At 36.3% G+C, this 24,620-nt stretch overlaps 1 protein-coding gene across 1 annotated transcript; it reads left to right on the forward strand.

The window, feature by feature from the left end:
- Positions 1 to 9,461: 9,461 nt before the first annotated feature.
- LOC128223148 (uncharacterized) lies at positions 9,462 to 23,546 on the forward strand. The gene is made up of 2 exons (XM_052932430.1): positions 9,462 to 16,669; positions 16,816 to 23,546. Exons 1-2 carry the CDS (start codon positions 9,931 to 9,933, stop codon positions 16,827 to 16,829), a joined length of 6,753 nt encoding a protein of 2,250 aa, XP_052788390.1. The 5' UTR covers positions 9,462 to 9,930; the 3' UTR covers positions 16,830 to 23,546.
- The last annotated feature ends 1,074 nt before the right edge of the window (positions 23,547 to 24,620 follow it).

A 24,620-nucleotide genomic window follows, 5' to 3' on the forward strand; every position in this document is an offset into this window, starting at 1 on the left:
TCGAAAGACACAGTTTTTAATTTGGATGGAAGTTGGATTTTACCATTTAAAATATAAGTACCTTGGATTGTATTAGTTTTCAAGGTGCTCTGTGAAAATTTATAAATTAATACGAATATTAATTAGTTTGGACATGGAAATATACCATTTACGAAATACACATTATTATGGTCATAGTGGGTTCTAACATAAGTTGCAGTGTCAGCCAGATATGGAAATATATTTTTTATAATTATAAAGTATAATGCACATATTTTTTTCAATAATGTTTAACATTTCTGTCTGATACTGTCGCCTGTGGTTTTGAAGAGGAAGTTTACAGATGTGTTCCAGGATCCGTCATCGGAGACGCCTTAGAAACGACGATGTAATAAAGTTATGTTCAATAACTGGCACATAATTATATATAGATGAGATGACAGAGATTCTGTCGTTATTGACTTTTGTTCATTCGATATAATGACAAGGAGGGTGGAATAACATTTAAAAAGGATATTTTGAACAGGTACTTGTTATTTTGTATTTGCATAAAAGCTTTTATTTCATATTGATTAGAAAGCTTAAATAAAACTTAACGTTTTTAACTATTTAGGATTATCTCGATTAGCAGTCTTAATCAATCAATCAATCAATCAATCAATCAATCAATCAATCAATCAATCAATCAATCAATTAGTCGATCAATCAATCAATCAACCGATCAGTCAATCAATCAAGAAAGCAATCATTTAATCAAGACATCAATTAATGAACCAATCACGTATCTACTGGAAAAATATATACAAAATAAAAATATGACAATTCAATTTATTAATCAGCTGTACTAAATAAATAAAATAATAAACATTCAGTTTCGGGTTTCAAAAACCTTTTTTTTGCCTTTTTTAAGATCTCGCCGGGATCATTTTTGTTTTTAAAACAAAATAGACTGATTGAACTGTATACAATGTCAACTACATTTATCTTCTATTATCACTAGTATCTCAATCTGTCAGTAAGCCAAATTATAGTAGATTAATATTTCACACTACGTAGAATTAACAAAGATTAGGTACAGCCAAGTATCCATTTATACATATATTTGATGTTAATTAATTGTTAAAATAGTGTATACCCTGTTGGAAAATGAAGGTGAAAGAGATGGTTTTATTAACCAGTGATTGAATTTGTTACGGACGTTAACTTGAAAGGGTTGAACATGTTTTTTTTGGTTCATTTTCGTGTTGTTTTGCAACTTGCAGATTTTCAAGAAAATATATTTCAAATACTTTTTGTATTTCCAGGTTTTGTGAAAATGAGAGAACCGTTTCCTAGGTAACCAGAAAGCAGAAAATAGGCGTTGCTTGCAGGTATTATTCGTGTTTTAATTGTATGGCTTTTTGTATGTTTTTCGAGTACAAATACTATTCTCTTGCCATTTGTGTTTTCGTCGTCAATGGTTGTTGTCGACTTCGTCGTCGTCATAGGTTGTCGTCGTCGTCGTCATAGGCTGTCGTAGTCGTCGTCGGCTTAGGTCATCGTAGGTTGTATTCGCCTCGTCGTCATCATAGGTTTTCCTTGTCGTTTTCATTGGTTGTTAACGTCATTGGTCGTCGTCGTCATAAGTTGTCGTAAGTTGTCGTCGTCGTCATAAATTGTCGTAGGTCGTCGTCGTCGTCGTCATAAGTTGTCGTAGGTTGTCGTCGTCGTCATAAATTGTCGTAGGTTGTCGTCGTCGTCATAAATTGTCGTAGGTCGTCGTCGTCGTCATAAGTTGTCGTAGGTCGTCGTCGTCGTCATAAATTGTCGTAGGTCGTCGTCGTCGTCATAAATTGTCGTAGGTCGTCGTCGTCGTCGTCATAAGTTGTTGAAGGTCGTCGTCGTCGTCATAAATTGTCGTAGGTTGTCGTTGTCGTCGTCATATGTTGTCGTAATCTGTCGTCGTCGTCTTATGTTGCCGACGGTTGTCATCGTCGTCATAGTTTGTCGTATGTTACCGTCGGCGGCGGCGGCGTCATGCAAAAACTTAAGCATTTAATATAGCCGAAAAACCGGTGGTTAAATATATTTTAATGAACTTATCGGTAAATGAAATCCCAGTTATCATGTATTGGTGTTAAATTCCGGCTTTGATATATGACGAGTTGTTTCCCTTAGTCTATACTTATTTCATTTAACTGAACTGAGACGATAAATTTAGCGTCAAGAGTCATTCTAGGTGTAACAAGTCCATTTTGCAGGGCTTCCATTAAAGGAAGTTTGGAAGTATATTACTCCCTAGTAATGAGTTTAAACTTCCAAAATTAGTTCCTTATAGGTACAAAAACTTCTATAATTTTGAAGAAAACGTTCAAAGTAGAAAGCTTGGAAGTTCAGCATATCAAAGACTTGTGTCAATATTCATACTTATATGGTCACAATTGATTTTAAAGCTGCACTTTCACAGATATACCATTTTACTACTTTTTTGTCTTGGAAAGAGCAAATGTTTGCGTAAACATCTTCAAACCAATGAAATAAGATTGTTGACAAAAAATCAGATCGCAGATTTTTATATTTTTGTTCAAAAATGATGTTTTATGCATTTTATTAAACCGTTAGTAACGGTTTAAGCAATTAAACATTAACTTTCGAACGGAAATATGAAAATCTACGATCTGAGCCGTCAGCCATCTTTTATTATCTGTGAGAGTGCAGCTTTAACATTCTAGTTGAAAAATAGTTGGAAAAGATATTGTTTTCGGGAGTCTTAAACTTCCACATTTCAGTGAAAAACTTCCAAAATTAATGTACAGGAAGTTTATACTTCCAGTTTCAAATTCTTAATGGAAGCCCTGCTTTGATAGTCCATGAGAAAGTTCCCCTGGTGGGTATCGAATTAGCAACCTCCTCGGTTGAAAGGCAGACACCTTAACCACTAGACCACTCTCACTCTGTGGTGAGGGTTAAACCTTTAAAGTTTAAATTAACCAAGAAGAAAAGACGAGCGTTAGCTACACACTTACGATACTCTTGTTTTAAAACATATCTGCGGTTTCAGTTTGACACCAGTTGATAGTTTCATCTTAAGTGTATTTAAAACACAGAAATGAGACAAAGCGAGACCGGGTATGATTAAATTATATTTTATTCTAATTCTAATAAAAAGTAACTCAAAATCAATACGTACACATTTATAGCAAGCTAAAATTGAGTTATTAACCTTAAACTAATTACTAAATAATATATTTATGGAAAATATTGATTACTAAAAAAACAAGATTTTAACCGTGTACTTAATAGCAGAAAGCGCAAAAATAGTAAATGATTGGTGAATGATTAAAATATTTACTGTGGTCTACTTCAGTCTCTTAAGGTAAAAATACCGTGTTTTATGCTCATGTCTTTCAAATTAAACTCGGTATCCTTCATTTTCCATCTTCTTCGACATTTATTCATCCTTTTTGGAATATTAAAACAATACAATTAATTGTGGTTAATCTTATTTGGGAGTAAGAGTGCATCTTTAACGCAACTATTCTGGTCGTTAAATGCTGTTGATCAGGAAACTAATTATGACCGTGAATGTGACTGAAAACATACATTCAAGCTGTATTTGAAAGTTGTTCAACTCAACTCAACTCACGATAATGAAAATGTCTTAAAGGGTATACTGCTATATTACAACTAACTAATATCAGATTGAAAGAGTGGCATTCAGGAGCGTAGCTAGCCCACTAATCATGTGGATTCATAATCGTGCTGGGGGGGGGGGGGTCCGGAGGCATGGTCCCTCGGAAAATTTTGAAAAACATGGGGCAATCTGGTGCATTCTGGGCATTCTAAAGTGCTTCATTTAGTACGCGAAAAGGATAGTTTTAGAATCATGTAGTAAAGTACGCATACTACAACTTGAGCTGTTTTGTTGTTGTTGTTGTTGTTTGTTTTTTTTTGTTGTTGTTGTTTTTTTTTTTTTTTTTTTGGGGGGGGGGGGGGGGGTCAGAAACTATGGAATAAAACGTGCTGCAATCTATGTGTTGTTATTACAATTTTTCACATTTTGTAAAACAGTGTATAACAATATCACAATTAAAACGATAAGCGAGCACATTTTCCCATTTGCGAAAAAAATAATGATTTGTGAAATTTGCTTAACCAAGGTGGACCAGCAATGATTTATCAACTTTAACAGCAGGCGTACAACACATTAATTTAGCAGTAAAAGGAAGATACAAGCTAACTTATATACGTTAATCACATTCCCTACGGCTGAAGGTAGGAAAGAGGTCAGTCAAATCTCAACATTCACATTTCGTACGTTTCTTAACTGGTATTATCTCTGAATTGTGAGATAGGTCTGATATGTGCATTAGAGACAAATGCATGGACATGAACTACTTTTCATTATCTCCATCTCTACATAGTTGACCAATTTATTTTCGACAAGATGTCTCCGTAACCCGTCTTAAACAATGTAGATTAATATACCAACATTCCATCATGAGTAACATAGTTAAAATTGTTTCAACTACTTTAACATATCTAAGCCCAATTTACTTTGCTTATAAAGTATATGCGTTTGAGATGGCAATTATACAAAGAATAAAACATCAACAATAAATAAGTACTGAGACTAGAACATATTCCATATATACTTTAACTCAGGTTAAGTTAACTTAGTTAACTGTAGTCTAGTCCTACATAGTAAAGAGCAGTCCCGTCGAGTCTTGTCCAGTTTCGCCTAGTCTAGTCAGTTTTGCCAAGTCTAGTCCAGTTGTACCTACTCTAGTCAGTTTCGCCTAGTATAATCCAGTTTTACCTAGTCTAGTCAGTTTCGCCTACGCCTAGTCCAGTTTTACCTAGTCTAGTCGAATAACACCTAGTGTGATCCAGTTTTGCCTAGTCTAGTCAGTTTTGCCTAGTGTATTCCAGTTTTACCTAGTCTAGTCGAATAACACCTAGTCTGATCCAGTTTTGCCTAGTCTAGAGCAGTTTCGCCTTGTCTAGTCAGTTTTGCCTAGTTTATTTCTGTTTTATGTAGTCTTGTCAAGTTTCGCCCAGTCTAGTCCAATTTCTCCTAGTCTTGTCAGGTCTCGCATTTTTTAAATGACTCTTATCTAGTTTGATCCCGTCTAGGCTTGCCCAGTCTCGCTTTGTCTAGCTACCTCCGTCAACGAATAGCCTGCCTCGTCTAGCAGTCTTTCTCCAATTATCTCACCTAGACTGACCTCAAAGAGTCATAAGTCTAGTCCATTCGTAATGAGTCTAAATCAGTCTCATCTGGTCTGATCTAGGTTCATCTAATCAAGTCCTGTCTCAAAAAGTCTAGTCCAGTCGCATCGGGTCTAACAAAGGCTCACCTAGTTTTGTCAAGTGTCTCATAGTCTAGTCCAGTCTCTCAGAGTATAGTTTACAGTCTCAGAGTCTAGTCCAGTCTCTCAGAGTATACTTACAGTAGTTTACAGTCTCATAGTCTAGTCCAGTCTCTCAGAGTATAGTTTACAGTCTCATAGTCTAGTCCAGTCTCTCAGAGTATAGTTTACAGTCTCAGAGTCTAGTCCAGTCTCTCAGAGTATAGTTTACAGTCTCAGAGTCTAGTCCAGTCTCTCAGAGTATAGTTTACAGTCTCATAGTCTAGTCCAGTCTCTCAGAGTATAGTTTACAGTCTCATAGTCTAGTCCAGTCTCTCAGAGTACAGTTTACAGTCTCATAGTCTAGTCCAGTCTCTCAGAGTATAGTTTACAGTCTCATTGTCTAGTCCAGTCTCTCAGAGTATAGTTTACAGTCTCATTGTCTAGTCCAGTCTCTCAGAGTATAGTTTACAGTCTCATTGTCTAGTCCAGTCTCTCAGAGTATAGTTTACAGTCTCAGAGTCTAGTCCAGTCTCTCAGAGTATAGTTTACAGTCTCAGAGTCTAGTCCAGTCTCTCAGAGTATAGTTTACAGTCTCAGAGTCTAGTCCAGTCTCTCAGAGTATAGTTTACAGTCTCAGAGTCTAGTCCAGTCTCTCAGAGTATAGTTTACAGTCTCAGAGTCTAGTCCAGTCTCTCAGAGTATAGTTTATAGTCTCATTGTCTAGTCCAGTCTCTCAGAGTATAGTTTGCAGTCTCAGAGTCTAGTCCAGTCTCTCAGAGTATAGTTTACAGTCTCAGAGTCTAGTCCAGTCTCTCAGAGTATAGTTTACAGTCTCAGAGTCTAGTCCAGTCTCTCAGAGTATAGTTTACAGTCTCAGAGTCTAGTCCAGTCTCTCAGAGTATAGTTTACAGTCTCAGAGTCTAGTCCAGTCTCGCAGAGTATAGTTTACAGTCTCAGAGTCTAGTCCAGTCTCTCAGAGTATAGTTTACAGTCTCAGAGTCTAGTCCAGTCTCTCAGAGTATAGTTTACAGTCTCAGAGTCTAATCCAGTCTCTCAGAGTATAGTTTACAGTCTCAGAGTCTAGTCGTGTTTCACTTATTTGTTACATATTCAGTCACACCTTGCTTAGACCAGTCTAAACTAGTCAAGTACTGTACTGTACTGTGAAGTACTGCGAAATACTGCAGAGTACTGCCCAGAAATGCATTACAATGTACCGTGCTGCACGGCGTGGAACTGTACTGAGCTGTACTGTGCTGTTCGGTAATGTTCAACATTGTACTTTACTCTACTTTACTGTAAAAATACAGTACTACGATGTTCTGTATGGCGATGTAATGGTATCAACTGCAATGTACTGTATTAAGATGTACTGTACTGCAATGAACTGTTTTGCGATTTACTGTACTGCAATGAAATATTTTGCGAGTAAATGTACTACAATATACTGTATCGTAATGCACTGTACGGTAGTGTATTGTGATGTAATGTAATGTACTGCAATGTACTGTATTAAAATGTACTGCAATGTACTGCTTTTAAATGCAATGTACTGTTGTTGATTGCAATGTACTGCTATGTACTGCTGTTAAATTCAATGTACTGTAATGTACTGTATTAAGATGTACTGCAATGTTCTGCTTTTAAATGCAATGTACTGCAATGCACTGCTTTTAAATTCATGTACTGCAATGTACTGCTGTTAAATTCAATGTACTGCAATGCACGGCTTTTAAATTCAGTGTACTGTAATGTACTGTATTAAGATGAAGTGTACAGCAATGAACTTTTTTTCAAGTCAATGTACTGCAATGTACTGTATTGAATCAGACAACGTTGTGCAATTGCACTGCATTCCTCAGCTTTATTACCGCTGTACAGTATAAAATGTACGTTTCTGTATTGCAATATAGTGTCTGAACAGGAGACAGCTTCGTTGTAAATATGCTAGCTAGAATTAATCATTACCTTAAACTGTTCATCATTTTCCTAAATGGAGGAGAAAAACTTCTTTTCCAAATAAATTGTATTACATAGCAAGCAACAGGCAATATTTCGTTTCTTCCGTGCGACAGATTCAATCAATATCTGTCTTTTCATCAGCGTTTTAATCTTGGGAGTTTCTGCGAGAAAGTAATATTGAATTACAAAATGCTCATCTGAGATATGCGTTTCTCAAAATAAAACATTCAAAGTAAGCAATTATTTTTTATTATTTTCCGAATGAATATGTGAATATTGACAGAAGTAGCACCATATTGCTGTTAGGCTATCGATCAAGTTTCATTGATTTCTGGGCAAATAAGGGTTGAAATATCCACTGGGCTTTTGAATATATCGTTTGCAAATGAATGAATCTTCATGAACTGTCAGATTTATGGCTAAAACCGAGACTTATATTTATATAAATGATTCATCCAGTTTTATTCCCAAAATGGTAGATTTGATCGCTTAAATAAACAACGCATACAGAGAGGTTTAATCTTTTAAGGTATTCGGCGTACAACTGTGAGAATTTTAAATGCCTTGTGATCCTTTATTACAGTAGAATCTCGTTATGTCGAACTCTGCTATCTCGATGTTCTGGTTATGTCGAATTGTTTTCGAATGTGTGGATTTAAGATGCCTTGTTATCCTATATTACATATTTCTCGGTATGTCGAACTCTGTTATCTCGATGTTCTGGTTATGTCGAATTGTTTTCGAATGCGTGGATTTAAGATGCCTTGTTATCCTATATTACATATTTCTCGTTATGTCGAACTCTGTTATCTCGATGTTCTGGTTATGTCGAATTGTTTTCGAATGTGTGGATTTTAGATGCCTTGTTATCCTATATTACATTCGAATATCGTTTTGTCGAACTCTGTTATCTCGATGTTCTGGTTATGTCGAATTATTTCCGAATCTGTGGATTTTAGATGCCTTGTTATCCTGTATAACTCGTTATGTCGAACTCTGTTATTTCGATGTTGTGGTTACGGCGAACTTTTTTCTTATGTGAAGGGTTTATTTGGATATCATTTGTAATTTGGTCATATCGAATTTTCTATTCGGTCTTAAAGTTGTCAAAACGGTCAACCTGTGAGAAAGCAGCTTTTACATTATCGCTAATAGCACGATAAAATGACAAGTCTATGTGTAATTTCGAAGCCTTAATATAGAAATGAATGTATGCAACTTTTGTGTACAATATTAAATGACAGCCTTATCTGAACTGTACTGAAAAACACATTCTCGCTTTGTTTCAAGTTAAAGATGCACTCTTACTCCAATAAAAAAGATTTACCACAATTTATAATATTGTTTTATATTCCACGAAGGATGAATAAATGTCGAAAACAATGGTTCTTATACAGAATATATACCGAGTTTAATTTGAAAGAAATAAGCATAATACACGGTATTTTACCTTATGAGAAGGTAGAGTATAGTAGACCACAGTTAATATTTTAGCACTCACCAATCATTTCATATTTTTGCGCTTTCTGCAATCAATAACACGTTACAATATTGTTATCGGTAATTAAAAAATTCCATTAATGCATTATTTTGTACGAAGTTAAAGGTTTATCAGTCAAAACTGATGTGAATGTATTGATTTTGAATAAGAGTGTCACTTTAACTGCACTGAAAAAAACACATTCTCGCTTTGTCTCAAGTTTAACAGTTACTTATCAATCGCGCGCAAATGTATCCTTTTATTACAGTTTGGTGCGAGCTTTCTTTAAGCCACATTCCTCTAAGATGTTTGACATGTTTTTATATTATCTTTATAACAATGCTTGTAAATATTGACATTCTTTGTCGACCATTCATCTTAACCATATTTCTTTCTTTCAGAATTTGATTGAAATAACACATCAAAGGGATTGAAAAATGAAACGAGAGCCATATCGCAGTATACGTAAATTATCATATTATATCGAACGAGTTTAACACAATTTCGCGTTTAAAATCTGCTTTTAAACGACCTACAAGTGATATGCTTAATAACAGCTTAAGAGCTTTTTTTTATAATACTTTCAATTGCGCTGTATGAGACGGATCGATACGCGAAACGCTTTGCGCTTTAAGACGATCGAATGGTTTGTCGTCTGCTTGTAGACAGTTTGATCAAATTAAACTACGATAAACGCGTTGATAACAGACATTACAAAAGATAAAAGACTAAAACATGAAATTATCGCCTATTGTGAAACATAAACCGAACAAACATTTTCGTATTGTCAAGCGAATCAATTTGTTTACCCGTAGGTGACAGCTAAGACCTAAATAAAGCTACTGGTATCACGTGACTGTATTGGAATTTCTCATTGGTTTACTGGCTATGTATGGAGGCCATGTTGTAATTCATGTATATTGACGTTAAAACATTGGTTTTCGTTTCGGAATATGGTTGAGTGAGGTTTTAGAGTGATTAAATGAAATTAAGGTGCTCGATAAGGAATTATACTCCAAATTTGTGATAAATCAGTGGAAAATGGAGATATTGTATCGATTAAGTTGCTCTTGGGATTACGTGAACAAATAAGGAATGCCGTAAATGGTGATAATTGAATCAGGTGTGCTCGCTTGTGTTTACATATCATCGTTGGATAGATAGATACATACCAGGATGGATAGGCTCCCGACGGGCGGCGGGATGTCAGGGGGAGCTGCTCCCGACGGCGCGTTTGAAAGATTTTTAACCGCTGCTATTGCAACTATTATTACTATAATGTTTTCATGGAGGTTGCTGGCAGAGGAGGAGGAGGCTAGGGGTGGGGGTCAAGGGGCCTGGGGGACTCAAAATCAGTTAAATTTTCCAATCTCAGCAAATATAAATACCAAAAAACCGCCTCCCGGTAATCAACGAAAAAAATCGTCTGCTTCAGCACAAAATGTACAGCCGAGAATACAAGACATCGATATCAGCGATGATGAAACTATGGCCGGCTCTTTTGTCGATCCTGCTTTAGAAATAAGGTCACCAACAAATATTGATCAAAATGAGCAAGAATTAGTGCTATATGACCATCATTCACCAATCCATACACAACAGCTCGAGGCAACAAACGCGATGCAAACAGAAGCTAATTTGTCGTATGTTTCAACACCAGACGACAGTTTGACAGTCGACACTTTGACCACTTGGGATGAATATAAATGGGAGGACGACGCCGGGGATGAAGATCAGTATGTAATTAAAACCAGACGAAATGTCCGGGACTTCCTTTCCCCAAACTCTAAGTCTTCGAATAGTTCATTAAACCAGTCAGACCCGAATGAATCTGGGGCACAATTAAATGAAACCCACTTAGATCTTATGTCTGCCGCTAATGTTGAAGTTCAAAGCAGCCCTTCCGTACCGTTTTCACAGAGATTTGCAAATTTTGAATATAAGGACACGGGGGGTGATAGTGGGTATATTGACCTATATCCGGATATTGAGAGTGATTCGGACAATACCGATTCCAGTGACGATGAACGAGCTTATGACATCCAGGTCTCTGATTCGGATTCGGATGACGAGAGGGAAGCGGGGTCATTCTATGGGGTCACTTCGTTAGACACAATTATGGAGGAATATGAAAGTGACGTCAGCGAGAGTGATGACGTCATCGGAAGCTGTGATAAAGAGGAGGGGTCGAAATATGCGGGTGATAGTAGAAATGTCTGTGATAAAAACAATGAAACTTCAGGTGAAAGTTATGATACAGGAGCACATTTTGATAGCAAGAATGTGGGTGAAAATCTACATGACATTCCACAGTCTGATGTAAACACCGAAAGTCCTGATATTGAAAATAACAGATCTTTATCATTAAATAAGGCATTGTTAAACTTTGAGCAAAATTTGAAAGAATGTGATCTAGATAACAGTCACGATGATCAAATTACAGAGTCGAGTATATTACAAACTGAATCTACGCAAAATGCAATATGTCAGCCTCTACAAAACGAAACGACATTGAAATGCACTGAAGCGAACACGGTTGAATGTAATTTATCGCTTGATAAAACACACCATTTTGACATGAACACTACTTTAATGCAATCTCGTAAAGAATGTGACATGAATGTAAATGAGGCGGGTGAAGAAAAAATATCCCCCGGTGACAATGAATTAACTCCCATGAAAAATGACCCGGATTTTGGCAATAAAAGCGATCCTAATCTGCTTAAGGCAGATTTTTCGCATATAAGCACACAAAATAACAATAACAAACCAGAATTTAAGAAATTAAATATTCCCGAAGATGATTACAAAATTTCAGAAATATCAGACGACAGTTTGCCGCCATCTCCAATTCGCACATGCGCACTGGACCATTTAATTGACACATTTTCGGATACGGAGTCTTGCAGCAGCGAATCTGTAATTACGGTTTTAAGCGTAAAATCAAACGATAGTGAAAATCGCAATATGGACAAATACCACTATTATCCTGTCGATAAAAAAGACCAGGCCCGAGGCGATAGTGATTTATCATCATTAATTGATTCAAAATCAGAAACAAGCAGTAAATACGACAATTTCTCATTAGTTAGTGGTTTTCTTAATGACAGCCTGAATAGTCTATTGAGTGCAAATACTGGGTCACACGAAAGCGAAACCGAAAGCAGCTCCGACAAGGAACAATCGGGTCATGAATCGAGTGACCTTGACAATGCTGGAACACTTTTAGACGGACTGAATGGTAAAGTCGCAAGTGACGATTCTGAAATAAGCTCCCAAGAATCTTTACCCAATGCACAAGCCCATGGGCAAGATGTTCAAATTTGTGATGAAGCTGCGGTTATGAATGGGCATACCACAAGTTCTGATTCATTGGTCAACCCTCAAGATCAGGGTCATGGTCACGATGAATTTGATGGAAATGACGGTCACGCTGATTCCGACGGCGCTTCGTCGGATAGCTCCGACCCTCCGTTGCGGGAGTACGACCCAAGAGACGATGATTTGGCGGAATACCATTTCGATTCCGACGAGGACTCTTTCTTCTTAGTCTGCGATCACAACGCCGTCGATGAAGACGACGACGACCATGATGATGGAAAATTGAGGAACTTTGAGACATTCACGAATCTTAACTCTGTCGGCCTCTCGCGGGAATACGGGGATGCATTTACTTCCCATACCGTTGCCGACGACGCTAGTGGGTTCACGTTTTCGCGGACGGAAGATGTTAGCACCGAGTTCCGACGGCGCGGTTATTTCACAGAGAGGGGAAACCTGTCAGATTCAGACGCAAGAAGTGACGAGCCAATTTCTCCTGTTGTTTCAGAGGACGAAGAAAATAAACAGACGCGTGAAAGCAATCCAATTATTGAACCAAAGACGAGCGTGCAACAGATGGCCGGTACACGTATTTCCGATTCTTACAAAGATGCTGAAATATCGATTACCGGAAATGATGAAAAAATGGCGGACGATCAGCAACTTTCTACAAGAGAGCCAATAGATTTTAGGAAATATATTATTCAGACCGATTTAAGCCCAATATCCGAACATGTTCCATTTACTGAAGAAATGAACTTTGAGCACTCGCCACGCGACCAAGAACAATCCACGTCGATCAATGGAGAAAGCTTAGAGTCCAATAAAAGCGGTAATCAAAAATCCGAAATCGATGCCGCAGGTGATAAAAGTGACACTTTGGGTAAGAAAGATTTGAATAATTCAGACAATAGCCTTCCTGGTGTTGAGACATTCAGTAGCCTAACAGAACAAATAAAGCACTTGACAGAAAGTGACGATAGACTAGAGTTGGAATTTCAATCTTCGGAAGGTGTTGTAAATTCGGATAATTCTAATTTCGGACAAACTCGCAGTGACAGCTTTCAAAATAGTTTAAAAGAGAACGAGGATGTACTGCAAAGTTCAAATACGAAAGAGACATTAATTGATGACATAGTTGGTGACGTCAGAAACGAGCGTGTGTCAGAGCAATTAGTTGAACATTTTGAAACGGACTTAGATGATGTAAGTGAAGTTAAACGTGATTTGCCGGACGTTGTTCCAAGTGAAAGCAAAACCATTGAAACTGCAATAAGTAAACCAAGGACTAATTCAAGAAAATTGTATCAAAGAAAATTAAGGTCGACGCCGACTAAACCAAGCGTCGAAACAAACATTGATGACATATTGGATGAAACACCGTTGAAAAGTCTTGAAAAAGAAAGCACGGCAAAAGTTGAGACAAACATTGATGACATTTTTGATGATCACGTGACACCAGTAATCACTGCGCATGTCCGAGCGTCGCCATTAAAACAAACACAATCGCCAAGAAAAGAAACAAATATCGACGACATTTTAGCGGAAGTATCAAATACTAATCGAGAAACGTCCGTTGACGATATTGTAATAGAAAATTATGAACATGATGACGTCAAAAGAGGTGACGTCAGAGCAGAGAAGACGCCATTGACATATGAGACATTTATTGACGATTTGTTAGAAAACCCTGATCAAGTATCTAGTCAATCACATGTGTTTTCGTCGGAAAGTGCAATAGAACCCGGACTCGCTGAGATTTCGGATACACTGCCAGTAATTATTGAAAAAGGTGTTCATGTAGAAAATAACAATAAACTGGAGCAAAGTCCTTCACATTGTTTGAACAATACAGACTTTAAATCTAGAGACAGCTTAAAACAAAACTTAGAAAGAAATGTGACGGACAGTTTATCTAACATCGAGATATCTGAAATCGATAAAGATAAAGATAAAGATACTCAAGATTACAAAGAAAATGGACAAAACAATGCTTTATTGAATTCAGCAACGATTACCAGTAATTATCCAAAATCCCATGATGGACTTGAAAATTCCAATACACAGCACAATGTTTTTGAAAGAAACTTGCAAGATGACAATTATGTAGAAAATGAAAATTCTCAAAGAACTGAGTATGAAAAGAAAGACAATGCCTTCGAAGATTCGTATACCTATGATAATTTAAATACAAACAGTGGACAATTATCACGCGGTGCTTTAAACATTGAACAATCAGGATTACAATACGACGGTAGCAATGTGACATTGCCAAAAACTGAAAAATTGAATAATAGTCGAAATAGTTCTGAAATTGGACAAACTCCAGAGAACAATGATAGATATAGAGATAATGATGTTGGCATTTCGTTAGAGGAATCTACCCTGCCACTTGAAGATCGTCTGAAAAACACTGCAGACGTGAATAGCCAAGATGGACTTAATTTTGGTGATATAGTTTTAACAATTAACGATGAAAATGTGAACGAAAATGAAAACGACTTGAAGATTGTCGAACAAAGTGAATGTTCCAGTAACGCTGAAAGTTCTAATTTGAGTTCTGAAGGACTGTTAGATTCAATTGGTTCTTCCTCACCGAGTGGATTTTCAGACGACGAGTCGTTAAGTAGCCTTGAGGAGAGCTATCATAGTTTGCAGGAAAGTTACAGCCTGCGTGCACGCGTACATAGCGAATCTTCTTTAGGAAGAGTGGTTAGAACTCCATTAACGAAACCATCAGACTTTTATAATCCGAGGAGCCAGGAAATTAAAGGCCCAAGGTCGAGTGTGAAGCGAAGAATACAGAAACAGCAACTTAAGAAGTATTCTTCAGTGTTAACGCAGCCTATTACGCCAGAAAAAGTTCACGTTGTTGTTGAATTACCAGATAGACATACGTCCGTTACGCGTTTAAAAGTGTTGAAGTCAAGAGAACGTTTTCTTAGTTCAGAAAATCTATCCCCGTCTGGAAATACCTTTGATGACAAGTTTTTGCAACATCGGACGTCACTGCTGACGTCAACGCCTAGAAAATACATAAAACGTCACGAGCGTGAGTTGCAGTCGACGGAGAGCCTGCCGACCGAGATGTCGCTTTGGAACGCCACCTACGGGAGCAATTCAAGCATGGAGCATGTTCATTCGCTTCCCCTCCCTTCGCCGCGAAATCTTGAAGAGTTGTATAATTCGCGTTACAGTAGTGCGAACTCGAGTTTCGAACGCGGCGAATTTGACAAATTGCATGCGAACTGTATGTTTTCACCCGCAAAACGTGAAGAAATCCGTCACACGACAAATTCTCTCGAAAATATGTTCGAACAATTACTGCGATATGGCTCCGTATCATCCGTGGTAGAAACTGACTTAGACGCTGACGTCAATTATGACTATGACGTCAGCACGCATGCGCAGTCCTTTCAAGATCCGTTTGTTTCGTTTCAGTACCCTCTGGAAAGGGCTGCAAGCATGAGTGCTCTAGTTGGGACAGGAGAGATGGAACGGTTGCCTAGGAAACCGGGGAAAGGCCGGTTTGCAAACAGGCATGTGTCTAAATCGAAGAGTCTACAGACGTTGGAAACGAATCTGGACGACGTTTTCGCCGACGAGTTGGAACAACCAGGGGAGCTGAAGAAGACCCCCTCCGTTCACGAACTCAGGGTTTCGAACTCTCTTTCGAAGTTACATGTACCCGATTGGTTTAGGAAATCGTCCTTCTCTCGTAGTGGTAGTACTCAGAGTCTATTCACTTACGCAGGTAGACAAGGCTCGACGTCGACGATAGGATCATGCGCGTACCCACCTAGTATTACGTCATCCCCCTCCCCCTCCGTTACCCCGTGTTCAAACACCGTCATCATTCAAAAACGCGTCACCCCAAATCAAACGACACCCTCGTCCGCGCGGTTAAGACGACCCCCTATGCTTCCCGTGACCCCAGAACGCGCCCCTATTCATAACACCCCGGCCCCTTCCACGCTCCCTAGTGATAAATACAGGAAAAGGGAAAGTAAAACGCTGAAGCCGATTACAATTGTGCCATTTGCGAAGATACGGGAAATGTTTGAAAGGAAGTCGCAAGAGGATGCTAAGATGAAATCTCCTGTAACGAGCCCTACCAAGGAAAAACCGCCACCGCATAAAGTGAGATTCGAACCGACTACGCCTACTAAAGAGACAGTTATAAGTATCGAAGCACAGCCTGTAAATGGTCACAAACCTGTTCAAAATGAAAGAACTGTATCTCCCCCACCCCCACTCCCTGATAGAAAGCCAATTTTAGCAGATTCAAATAGGAATAGTGAAAGCGCCCCTCCGCCCAAAAAAGCGCAGGTGCATTTCTCAGATGAGCCCCAACAAGTGAGTAAATCCCAAGAGCAAAAAGTTGAATCAAAGCGCCAAAATGGAGCAACTCCGAGCACTTTGAATAATAATAATACAAAACCGAGTACGAGCACTGTTAAAAAGTCTGGTTTCCGGGCCTCCTTGCCCCTGCCTCAATTTAGGTTTAGAAGGCCCGGCCCCTTTGCCACAAAAGTAACATCAACAACATCATCAACAACCAGTGCACAAGATTCTAGCACGAAAAGTAAAAAAGGTAAGAACTATGATAGAGTAGATAGTGGTTACTATGGAGAGTATACTATAAACAGTGACAATGACTTTACCCCACCCCCTCCCTGGTTGCATGCTCTTGAATTTAAAGCTAAAACTGATGGCGAAACTCTGTTTGAATTTTTGCAGAAACGACGGTATAGCAGCATCTTGGAGAATGGCTTCGCTGAGCAAATGGACGAGCTACAAGACAAAGGAGTGACCTTCAGCTTCCCTGTAATGGCGATTAGTAGCCATGGCAACCATTCCATTAACGGTGATGCGCGCGCAGATGGATCACGTGATTTGAAAGTGGTTCTCACAAACGCTTGCAGTTATAATGCTCAGAACGGCCATGTTCATGACAAGCTTCGCAGTGATAGGTCTGTTGATGAAATTCTAGACGGATTACTTTTGCTTGATGGACATAGAACCGGAAGAATGAAAATGGACGAAAATGGCCGAATAGTTCCGAAAATTGCCGAAGATTTTACTTTAACCCCAGATACCCCTCCAGGGTATCAAATCGCGCAAATGTACCCGGATTACCATGATTCTGTGGATTATAGTGAAAACTATTCAGGTGAGAATGATATTCAGTCGGAATATGTGTTAGTCAGGTGCGAAAACCCTCAGTGCCAACGTGAAACTAATCTTAAGGAAGCCAGGAAATTCTTTAAAACTTGTCATAGTTGTGTGACTTACTATTGCAGCCGAACTTGTCGCAAAATTAATTGGTCGCCTCATAAACTTGTATGCATCTATAGCAGGATTAACAGTGCGTGTAAGCATGTGATTAAACATATAAACAAGCATCCTCATCTTCAGTATCAATGTTCAAGAATCGCGCGTCGTGGGTACCTCTCCCAAGGCAGAGGGTGTGTTGTGATCGCGTTTCCGGATATAAGCTCCGCGGAAGACTTCATGAATTACGGATTTGACTGTTTATGGGTTCCGCCGGTTTACATCTCGCTAAGAGAACTTCCAAATGCGACAATGTTGGGTTCCAAATTAGGAATATTGACTGACACGTGTAAACAATACAACCCAGAACTGAAATACGTGGTTCAGGTGGCCATAGTGATACCGCCTGAGTTACCACAAAGACCAGTCCCGCGGAGAATGGATTCTATTATTCAAAAATGTGCGAAACTCAGGTTGAGTCCAGCCCATATGCATCCGAAACAGGAAGAAACTGACGTTCCGTCGACGTTGATTCTCACCGCCGTGCCTGGAAATCAGCACGCAGACGACATCGATGGACGAAAAACGCGGGAACTGTGTTTTGTAAACATTCAACGGAAGTTACGTAATCGCGGTGTGAGTTTACGTCATAAATTTCCGGAAGTGTACAATAAACTGATAGATTTCGTGTCGGACGCGAGGCACTTCAGTCCTTTGATCATTTACCCAGCCGACAGTCGTACCGGAAAGAAATTTATGTGCGTAATCATGCCGGAATCAGAACCGGAAATTGAATGGATTAGGGACCCGGATTTATTTCACGAATTAGACGTCTTTGATGACGACGACGCCGATATGAGTACCCCAAACCATTCGACACAGTACCTCCATGAAATCATGCTTTAGAAGACCCCTTTCCCTGAAATTGAAAACAATTGGCACCTTTTCTGAACCTCTTACCATTCTTTTCTAACTAAACCGACATATCAAGATGGTACTTCTCCTGATAATTCTTTCAACGTTTCGGCCTGAGTTGAAACCTTCTAGGACGCTGTCTTTACGTCTTTCTGAAAGGTCTCAGTTCCAAAACATTTAACACCAGGAGATAAATAATTAATAATGAACCGTGACTTTAACTCAGTCCTTTAATTTAAAACTTACAAGAAATAATTGTCCATCTAATATTGGAGTATATTGGCCTCATAGGTGCTTTTCTGCTTAGGTTATGGTCCTAAGAAATATTCAATCCTCATTCTCCCTTATATTAAATTCCTTGGCTTTAATTTATCTGCATTAAAAATTGTTGGCCTCAACGTCTATTTTTGCTTCACGTGATATGCCCCATGCAGCTAACAATACAATCTCTTAAATCTCTGTAACGATATATAATGATAAAATCAGAAACTCATTTTGTTTAAACTATATAAATATCTTCAACTTAAATGCGTAATTAAACAAATGTGTTCAAAATGACCTTAAATTATTTCTAATTCTAGTACTAATCAGGAACAACATGACAAACCAACACTTCCTCTACGTAGCCCGGGTTCTTAATCAAGAATCAATCATTTTGCTTGGTATTAACCATACTTTTAAAGTCATTTCGAAGGGGCAAATTTGTCACTTATCTTAGGAGTGAAATTGTCACTTAGGAGAGATTTTGTCACCTAGAAGAGACTTTTTAACAAAGCAGTTGTAGTGCCTTAAGTCTTTCATAGTCACAAAGTCGCTCCTAAGATTCGTGATAAAATCCCCCCCCCCTCTGCCTTTTTATAAGCTTTCCTAAAACGCTTATCCATTATTCCATATGATTGAGCTAATACTGTTTAACAGCACTGAGGCTGGTTCATAAAACATCTTAAGTCTTTTCCTAACTTAAGTCGATTACTTAAATTTTTCATAGTCATCTTATAGCATTGAATGTATAAGTTCGTTTAATTTGAAAGTATTTATAATGCAGCTTAAGTCTCTTCCCAAAATAAGTCGATTTCTTAATTTTAATTTTTCATAGTCATCTTAAAGCAAAGTATAATTGCGTTTAACATTGAAGTAGGTTTTTCAATAAGGTCAACGAAAATAATATATTTAAGATATTATACGTTTTTATATCTTATGACCAGAGAGATAAATGAAGTTAATATTATTATTATTATTATTATTATTATTATTATTATTATTATTATTATTATTATTATTAATAAATTATTATTATTATTATTATTATTATTATTATTATTATTATTATTATTGTTATACTTAAGTGACTTAAGTTAGGAAAGTGACTTAAGTTAGAAAAGTGACTTAAGTTAGAAAAGTGACTTAAGTTAGAAAAGTGACTTAAGTTAGAAAAGTGACTTAAGTTAGGAAATAAATTATGATGTTTTACGAATTCCAGCCCTTAAACTTAATGCTGTATCTTGGTAGTTGAAATTGTGTATAAACAGTATTGTTTTAATTACAACTTCTTTTTCAGAGCCTAGCTTAATGTGTTCACTGTACATGTTTTTATTTCTTTTTATTTTAGATATATGATCTATTTCACTTCCATTCTATCTTTGCCAGGCCTCACTTCCTCGAAAAATCTTAATTTATGCGTAACAGGTTTAAAAAACATATTTCATGTAATCAAATTCCTTGCTTAAACTGCGTTTTATAAGTCAAAACATCGTTTATCCGTTTTACCTTAACATTTGCTTTAAACATCTTTAAGAGGAGAAAATTACACAATATATACAAAACAAAAACAGTGAGCTTAACTTTATTTCTGTTATAAGGAAATTAACGGTTTCGAAAATTTGAGGTCTGGTGTATTTTAATTGTACTAATTGCATACTCAGCTTTTGTCAGACCACTTTTGGTTAATTATTCATACATTTACTTCAGAAACAGACAAGTGAAATGTGTTAAACAGTATACATATTACTGTCTGACAAGCTATGTATAAACCATGACTAAAGTTTTTTTGCCTTCATATTTTGTCATTCGAAACATTTTTGTAAAATGATAGTCGTTATATACTCCAAATATTTACTCCAAATATTTTGACGATACCATTTTGTGCACGAATATTCTTGGAAGTAATTTTGTTTCATGAAATTCAAGATATTATTTTGTTAACCAGGATCAAAATTCATGCCCGAATTTCACGTATGAATAGATTAATTCGTATAACATTTCACTATACAAGATACTAGATGCAATAATCTGTATTTAAAGTCCGTAATATGCTTACAAGAAACATAAGCTCAATGAGATATTTTCCGACTATGAATAAATGTTAACAAAACAAAGGGAAACTTAAATTGTCTCTTATACATAAATGTTAATGTCTTTTACGAAAGTAGCAATCCCTTTGTTAATGGTTTTCGACATTATTTTCTGAAGTCCATGTTAAGATATAACAAGATCATGATTCCAGGAAAGATATCTGGATTGTTTCGCAAACAATAGCATGAAAACGTTGTTTATTTGCAGATCTGGAAAGCAATTCAAGAATATTGATCAGACATATGCTTGTATTGTCTGTCTATTTGCTTAACTAAGTATGTTGCCAACTCATTTCCATGTAATCTTTTCCCAGATTTACTGTCTTTTACGGCTCTTTGCTGATTGTGCAGAAGAGAAAAGTAAACCTCGTTACATTTGTTTATGAAATTGTTGTTTACTGTATTTGACAAAGTTCACATTTTCTATATGGAATGTAATAATCTTATTCAGTTTGTTGTTTAATTGATAATATGTAAGTCAATGGTTTAATCAAGGCGGTTAATGTTGAATTGTTATATGTTTTTACTTAAAAATATAATAGGTTTTTTGTACAGTTATAAATCTATTTTTGATTAATTAATTACACTTAATAATTTTGTTAGAGTTGCAATTTTGTTTGTTCAAAAAGTTGCAAAAATATTGATCCTTTTTTATTTTCAATTAGTAGAATATGTTATAGAAAGTAAAGGCTTCATAAAACGTCGACATACTTGACCCTACACATTCTTTTTGGAGACTTAATTAGGATCTAAATACCAGTAATGACCATGTATTTGACAGTATACATATTTCCTGCGCTATACCGTCATGGCATGTTATAACACGGTTGTTATTCAGATACGAAAACAAAGATAATTTATAAGCTATTAAAAGATTTATTCGTTTTTAATATTTCAAAAACATGTCATTTTTCCCCTTTTACTTTTTACGTCGTAAAACAATGTTTTTCTGAAAGTCTAGACTTTTTAATATCTTTTATCAGCCTTTTGAAGATAACGTTTTTGTTCTATACCCCCGGGTGTTTATTTTACTTCCCCTATTCAAGTGGACAATACATCAAAGCCGTTTTGTTTCAAAATCATTAACTGTTTATTTTTCACATGTACATACATTTATGATAACAATCGATTGTAAAACTCTAAATGAACTATACAGATCTAATTGTTATGTAAAAGTTCAATTAAACAATAACATGTAATCTTTTAGATAAAAAACACTAATTGTTTAATTGCTTTTGATCGTGTCATGAATATATATAAAATATATTAATCATAAACTAATCTTTTTGTTAAAAAAGATAAAACTTTTGACGAATCTAGTAATAGATAAAACAAAATGTATGTACTTAAAAAAAACAATTGGTTTGATATGACACAGTCGCATAAATATTTATTTTGTTTAAGTACATACTAACAACCTTTTACTGTTTTAGTGGTCTACAATATATTTTGTAACCTACCACTGCCACTGTTTATATCTACCGCTTCACCTGATTAAAATCAATAACGGGTGACTGCCTTTTTAATGAAATACGATATGTATTGGCAAATTTGAAGTTAACTGCCGCCTCATTGAACAAAAGATAATGTTGACCACTAAATGGTATTTTAGTAACATTTATTATATCATTCAAAGATGTTAAGTATCATGTCTCAATTGGTAACAAACCACAGATACGAACAAAAAGGATTTTAATGTTTGGCATGCGAAATATTTACGTCTTAACTTTTGCCAAGACTTTGACAGGTTTTTGATGTTATCAATTTTACTACGAGATTTTTGCGTAGTGACCTTTGTTTCGTTTATATACGAATATTTAGGTTAGTAAGCATTTTTGTCAATGTTTACGAAGTAACATAAAAATGCCTTGTTAAAGATATTTTAGTATAAATCGTAGGAATACTTATATTGATGGATACACGGATATTTGCTGAAAAGTTTAAACATAGCAAAAAGTTTGTCATATTTTAGAATTTAAAGTACACATTCTTAAACCATTTCGATAAAAGTATGAATGTACAATTCTTAAGAAATGGGACTTTCTTTTGAAGTGATAACGCAATTATTTAAAGTTGCATTATTATCAATAGAATTTACTACTTGTTTTTTTTTGTATTGCATGTATAAACTTGAAATCCAAGCATACTTAATTTGTCAGATAGGAACATGTTTTAAATGTCTCTTTTCATGTTTACGTTGTAAAAAATGTATCGATCGCTGTTTTACAATTAACGTATTCTATTTCATGTTTTGAGTTCTGATCTGATGTAAACATCATTCTGTTTTTGGCAAAATGTCAACTTGTTTATCCTTTAAAAGGTTAAGTGAATTTTGACAAGGTCGTTTGAGATTTTGTCATAAATCACACATCTTAATATTGTTATGTCTGTTTCAACTGAGCGATTTTGTAATAACTATTCCAATATTCGGTTAAGGTATGTGGTTATATAGCGAGTATTAAATTATTTCATTATGCATTTTATGTGAGTAAGATATTTTACAAATTAAATGATTAATTCAGTATGAATAATTCGTACATTTGTTAAATATGATTTCCACAATTACTTCCCTTAGATTCTGTGCGTTTCTTACATAAGAAGAAAGATAACTCGTAATGTATTGTAAAAGAAACAGTAATTGAGTGGCTTCCCTTAGACCATTATTTGTGAGGAAAATTATTTTTGCTGTTAATAGGCATGATCGCATTTTTTATTGTTTTTAATGTAAATGTATATATTTTTGTGTCTTAATTTATATTTTGTTACTTTTAACCTTGCATGTTTGGGCTACCTAGGTACGATGTGTTAATGTTATGTGAACAAAATATCGCCTGTATCTTCCTGTATAAAAAAATGTGTAAATAGAAAAACGGAACGTGCATTTAGAAATGAATTAACTTATATTATGTCAAAATGAACTGATGTTTTACATTCGTTGTTTGTTCTTGATTCCCTAAACAGAGTCACAATCTTCATAAAAATAATAATAATAAGATGATGATGATGATGAAGTGGTGGTGTTGATTTACGAGCTGCTGCTCCTGATGCTGCTGCTGCCAACAGCTGCTGATGATGATATTGATGATGATGATGACGATGTTGATGATGATGATAATTGTGATGATGATGATGATGATGATGATGATGATGATGATGATGATGATGATGATGATGATGACGATTATGATGCTGTTGTGAGTAAACAACACATTAACAAACATAAATAGTAACAAAATATTCAGTGTTTAAGTTTTAAAAAGACATACAATCTGACCAAGTGAAATAAAGACTGGCTTGGAAGTGTAACTGCTCAAGTGTTTTAAACAAGCAATATATTGCCGACGCATGACGCAGAACGGAAAATGAATGACCAATCACACACAAAACATAATTTTAGGCAGTAAAATACCGATGCCAATACTTTAAGATGCCAGTAATTTATGCTATTTTAGCTATTGGGAATGTTGGCATCCTTCCGATTTCTTAAAAGCTGAAAAGTAACAAACTCGTCTGACATTTCCCGATTATGTTATTTTGTCAAAGTTAACAATGATGTTTATGGTCTCGTTGTACAGTTTAAAAACGGATGAAATATATTATGATGTGCTGATATAGATTTACTAAACAAACATAGCTGAATTAGTTGTCTTATTATTTATGAAAAGGACAGCAGATCGCATGTGAATTCCCGAAACTTACAGAGTATTAAATATTTTAGGGTTAACAACGACCCAATTAACAACGTTGTTAACTTTAACAATTCGCTGAACAAGCGGTCCAATGTTCGGTTATATTCGCGTTGGTAAGAACAATAAAAGTTACCGAGCCACTTATAAATCAAAACTTCTAGCGGATCTAGAGAGGATCTCGGACCACCCCTGAAAACGGCTGCATTATTTAATTATTTACCCGAGAAGTCGTAATGGTAACGTTACCAGTATGAACATCCCTGGTACGGAGTATATTTAATTTGCAACGTTACTTTTTTAAAAGGTATATACTGGG

The sequence above is a fragment of the Mya arenaria genome, chromosome 17, assembly GCF_026914265.1.
Source record: "Mya arenaria isolate MELC-2E11 chromosome 17, ASM2691426v1".
In the NCBI taxonomy this organism is placed as follows: Eukaryota; Metazoa; Mollusca; class Bivalvia; order Myida; family Myidae; genus Mya; species Mya arenaria.

Coding starts and splice junctions, on each gene's coding strand:
- LOC128223148 (XM_052932430.1), top strand. CDS start 9,931: ATGGATAGGCTCCCGACGGGCGGCGGGATGTCAGGGGGAGCTGCTCCC.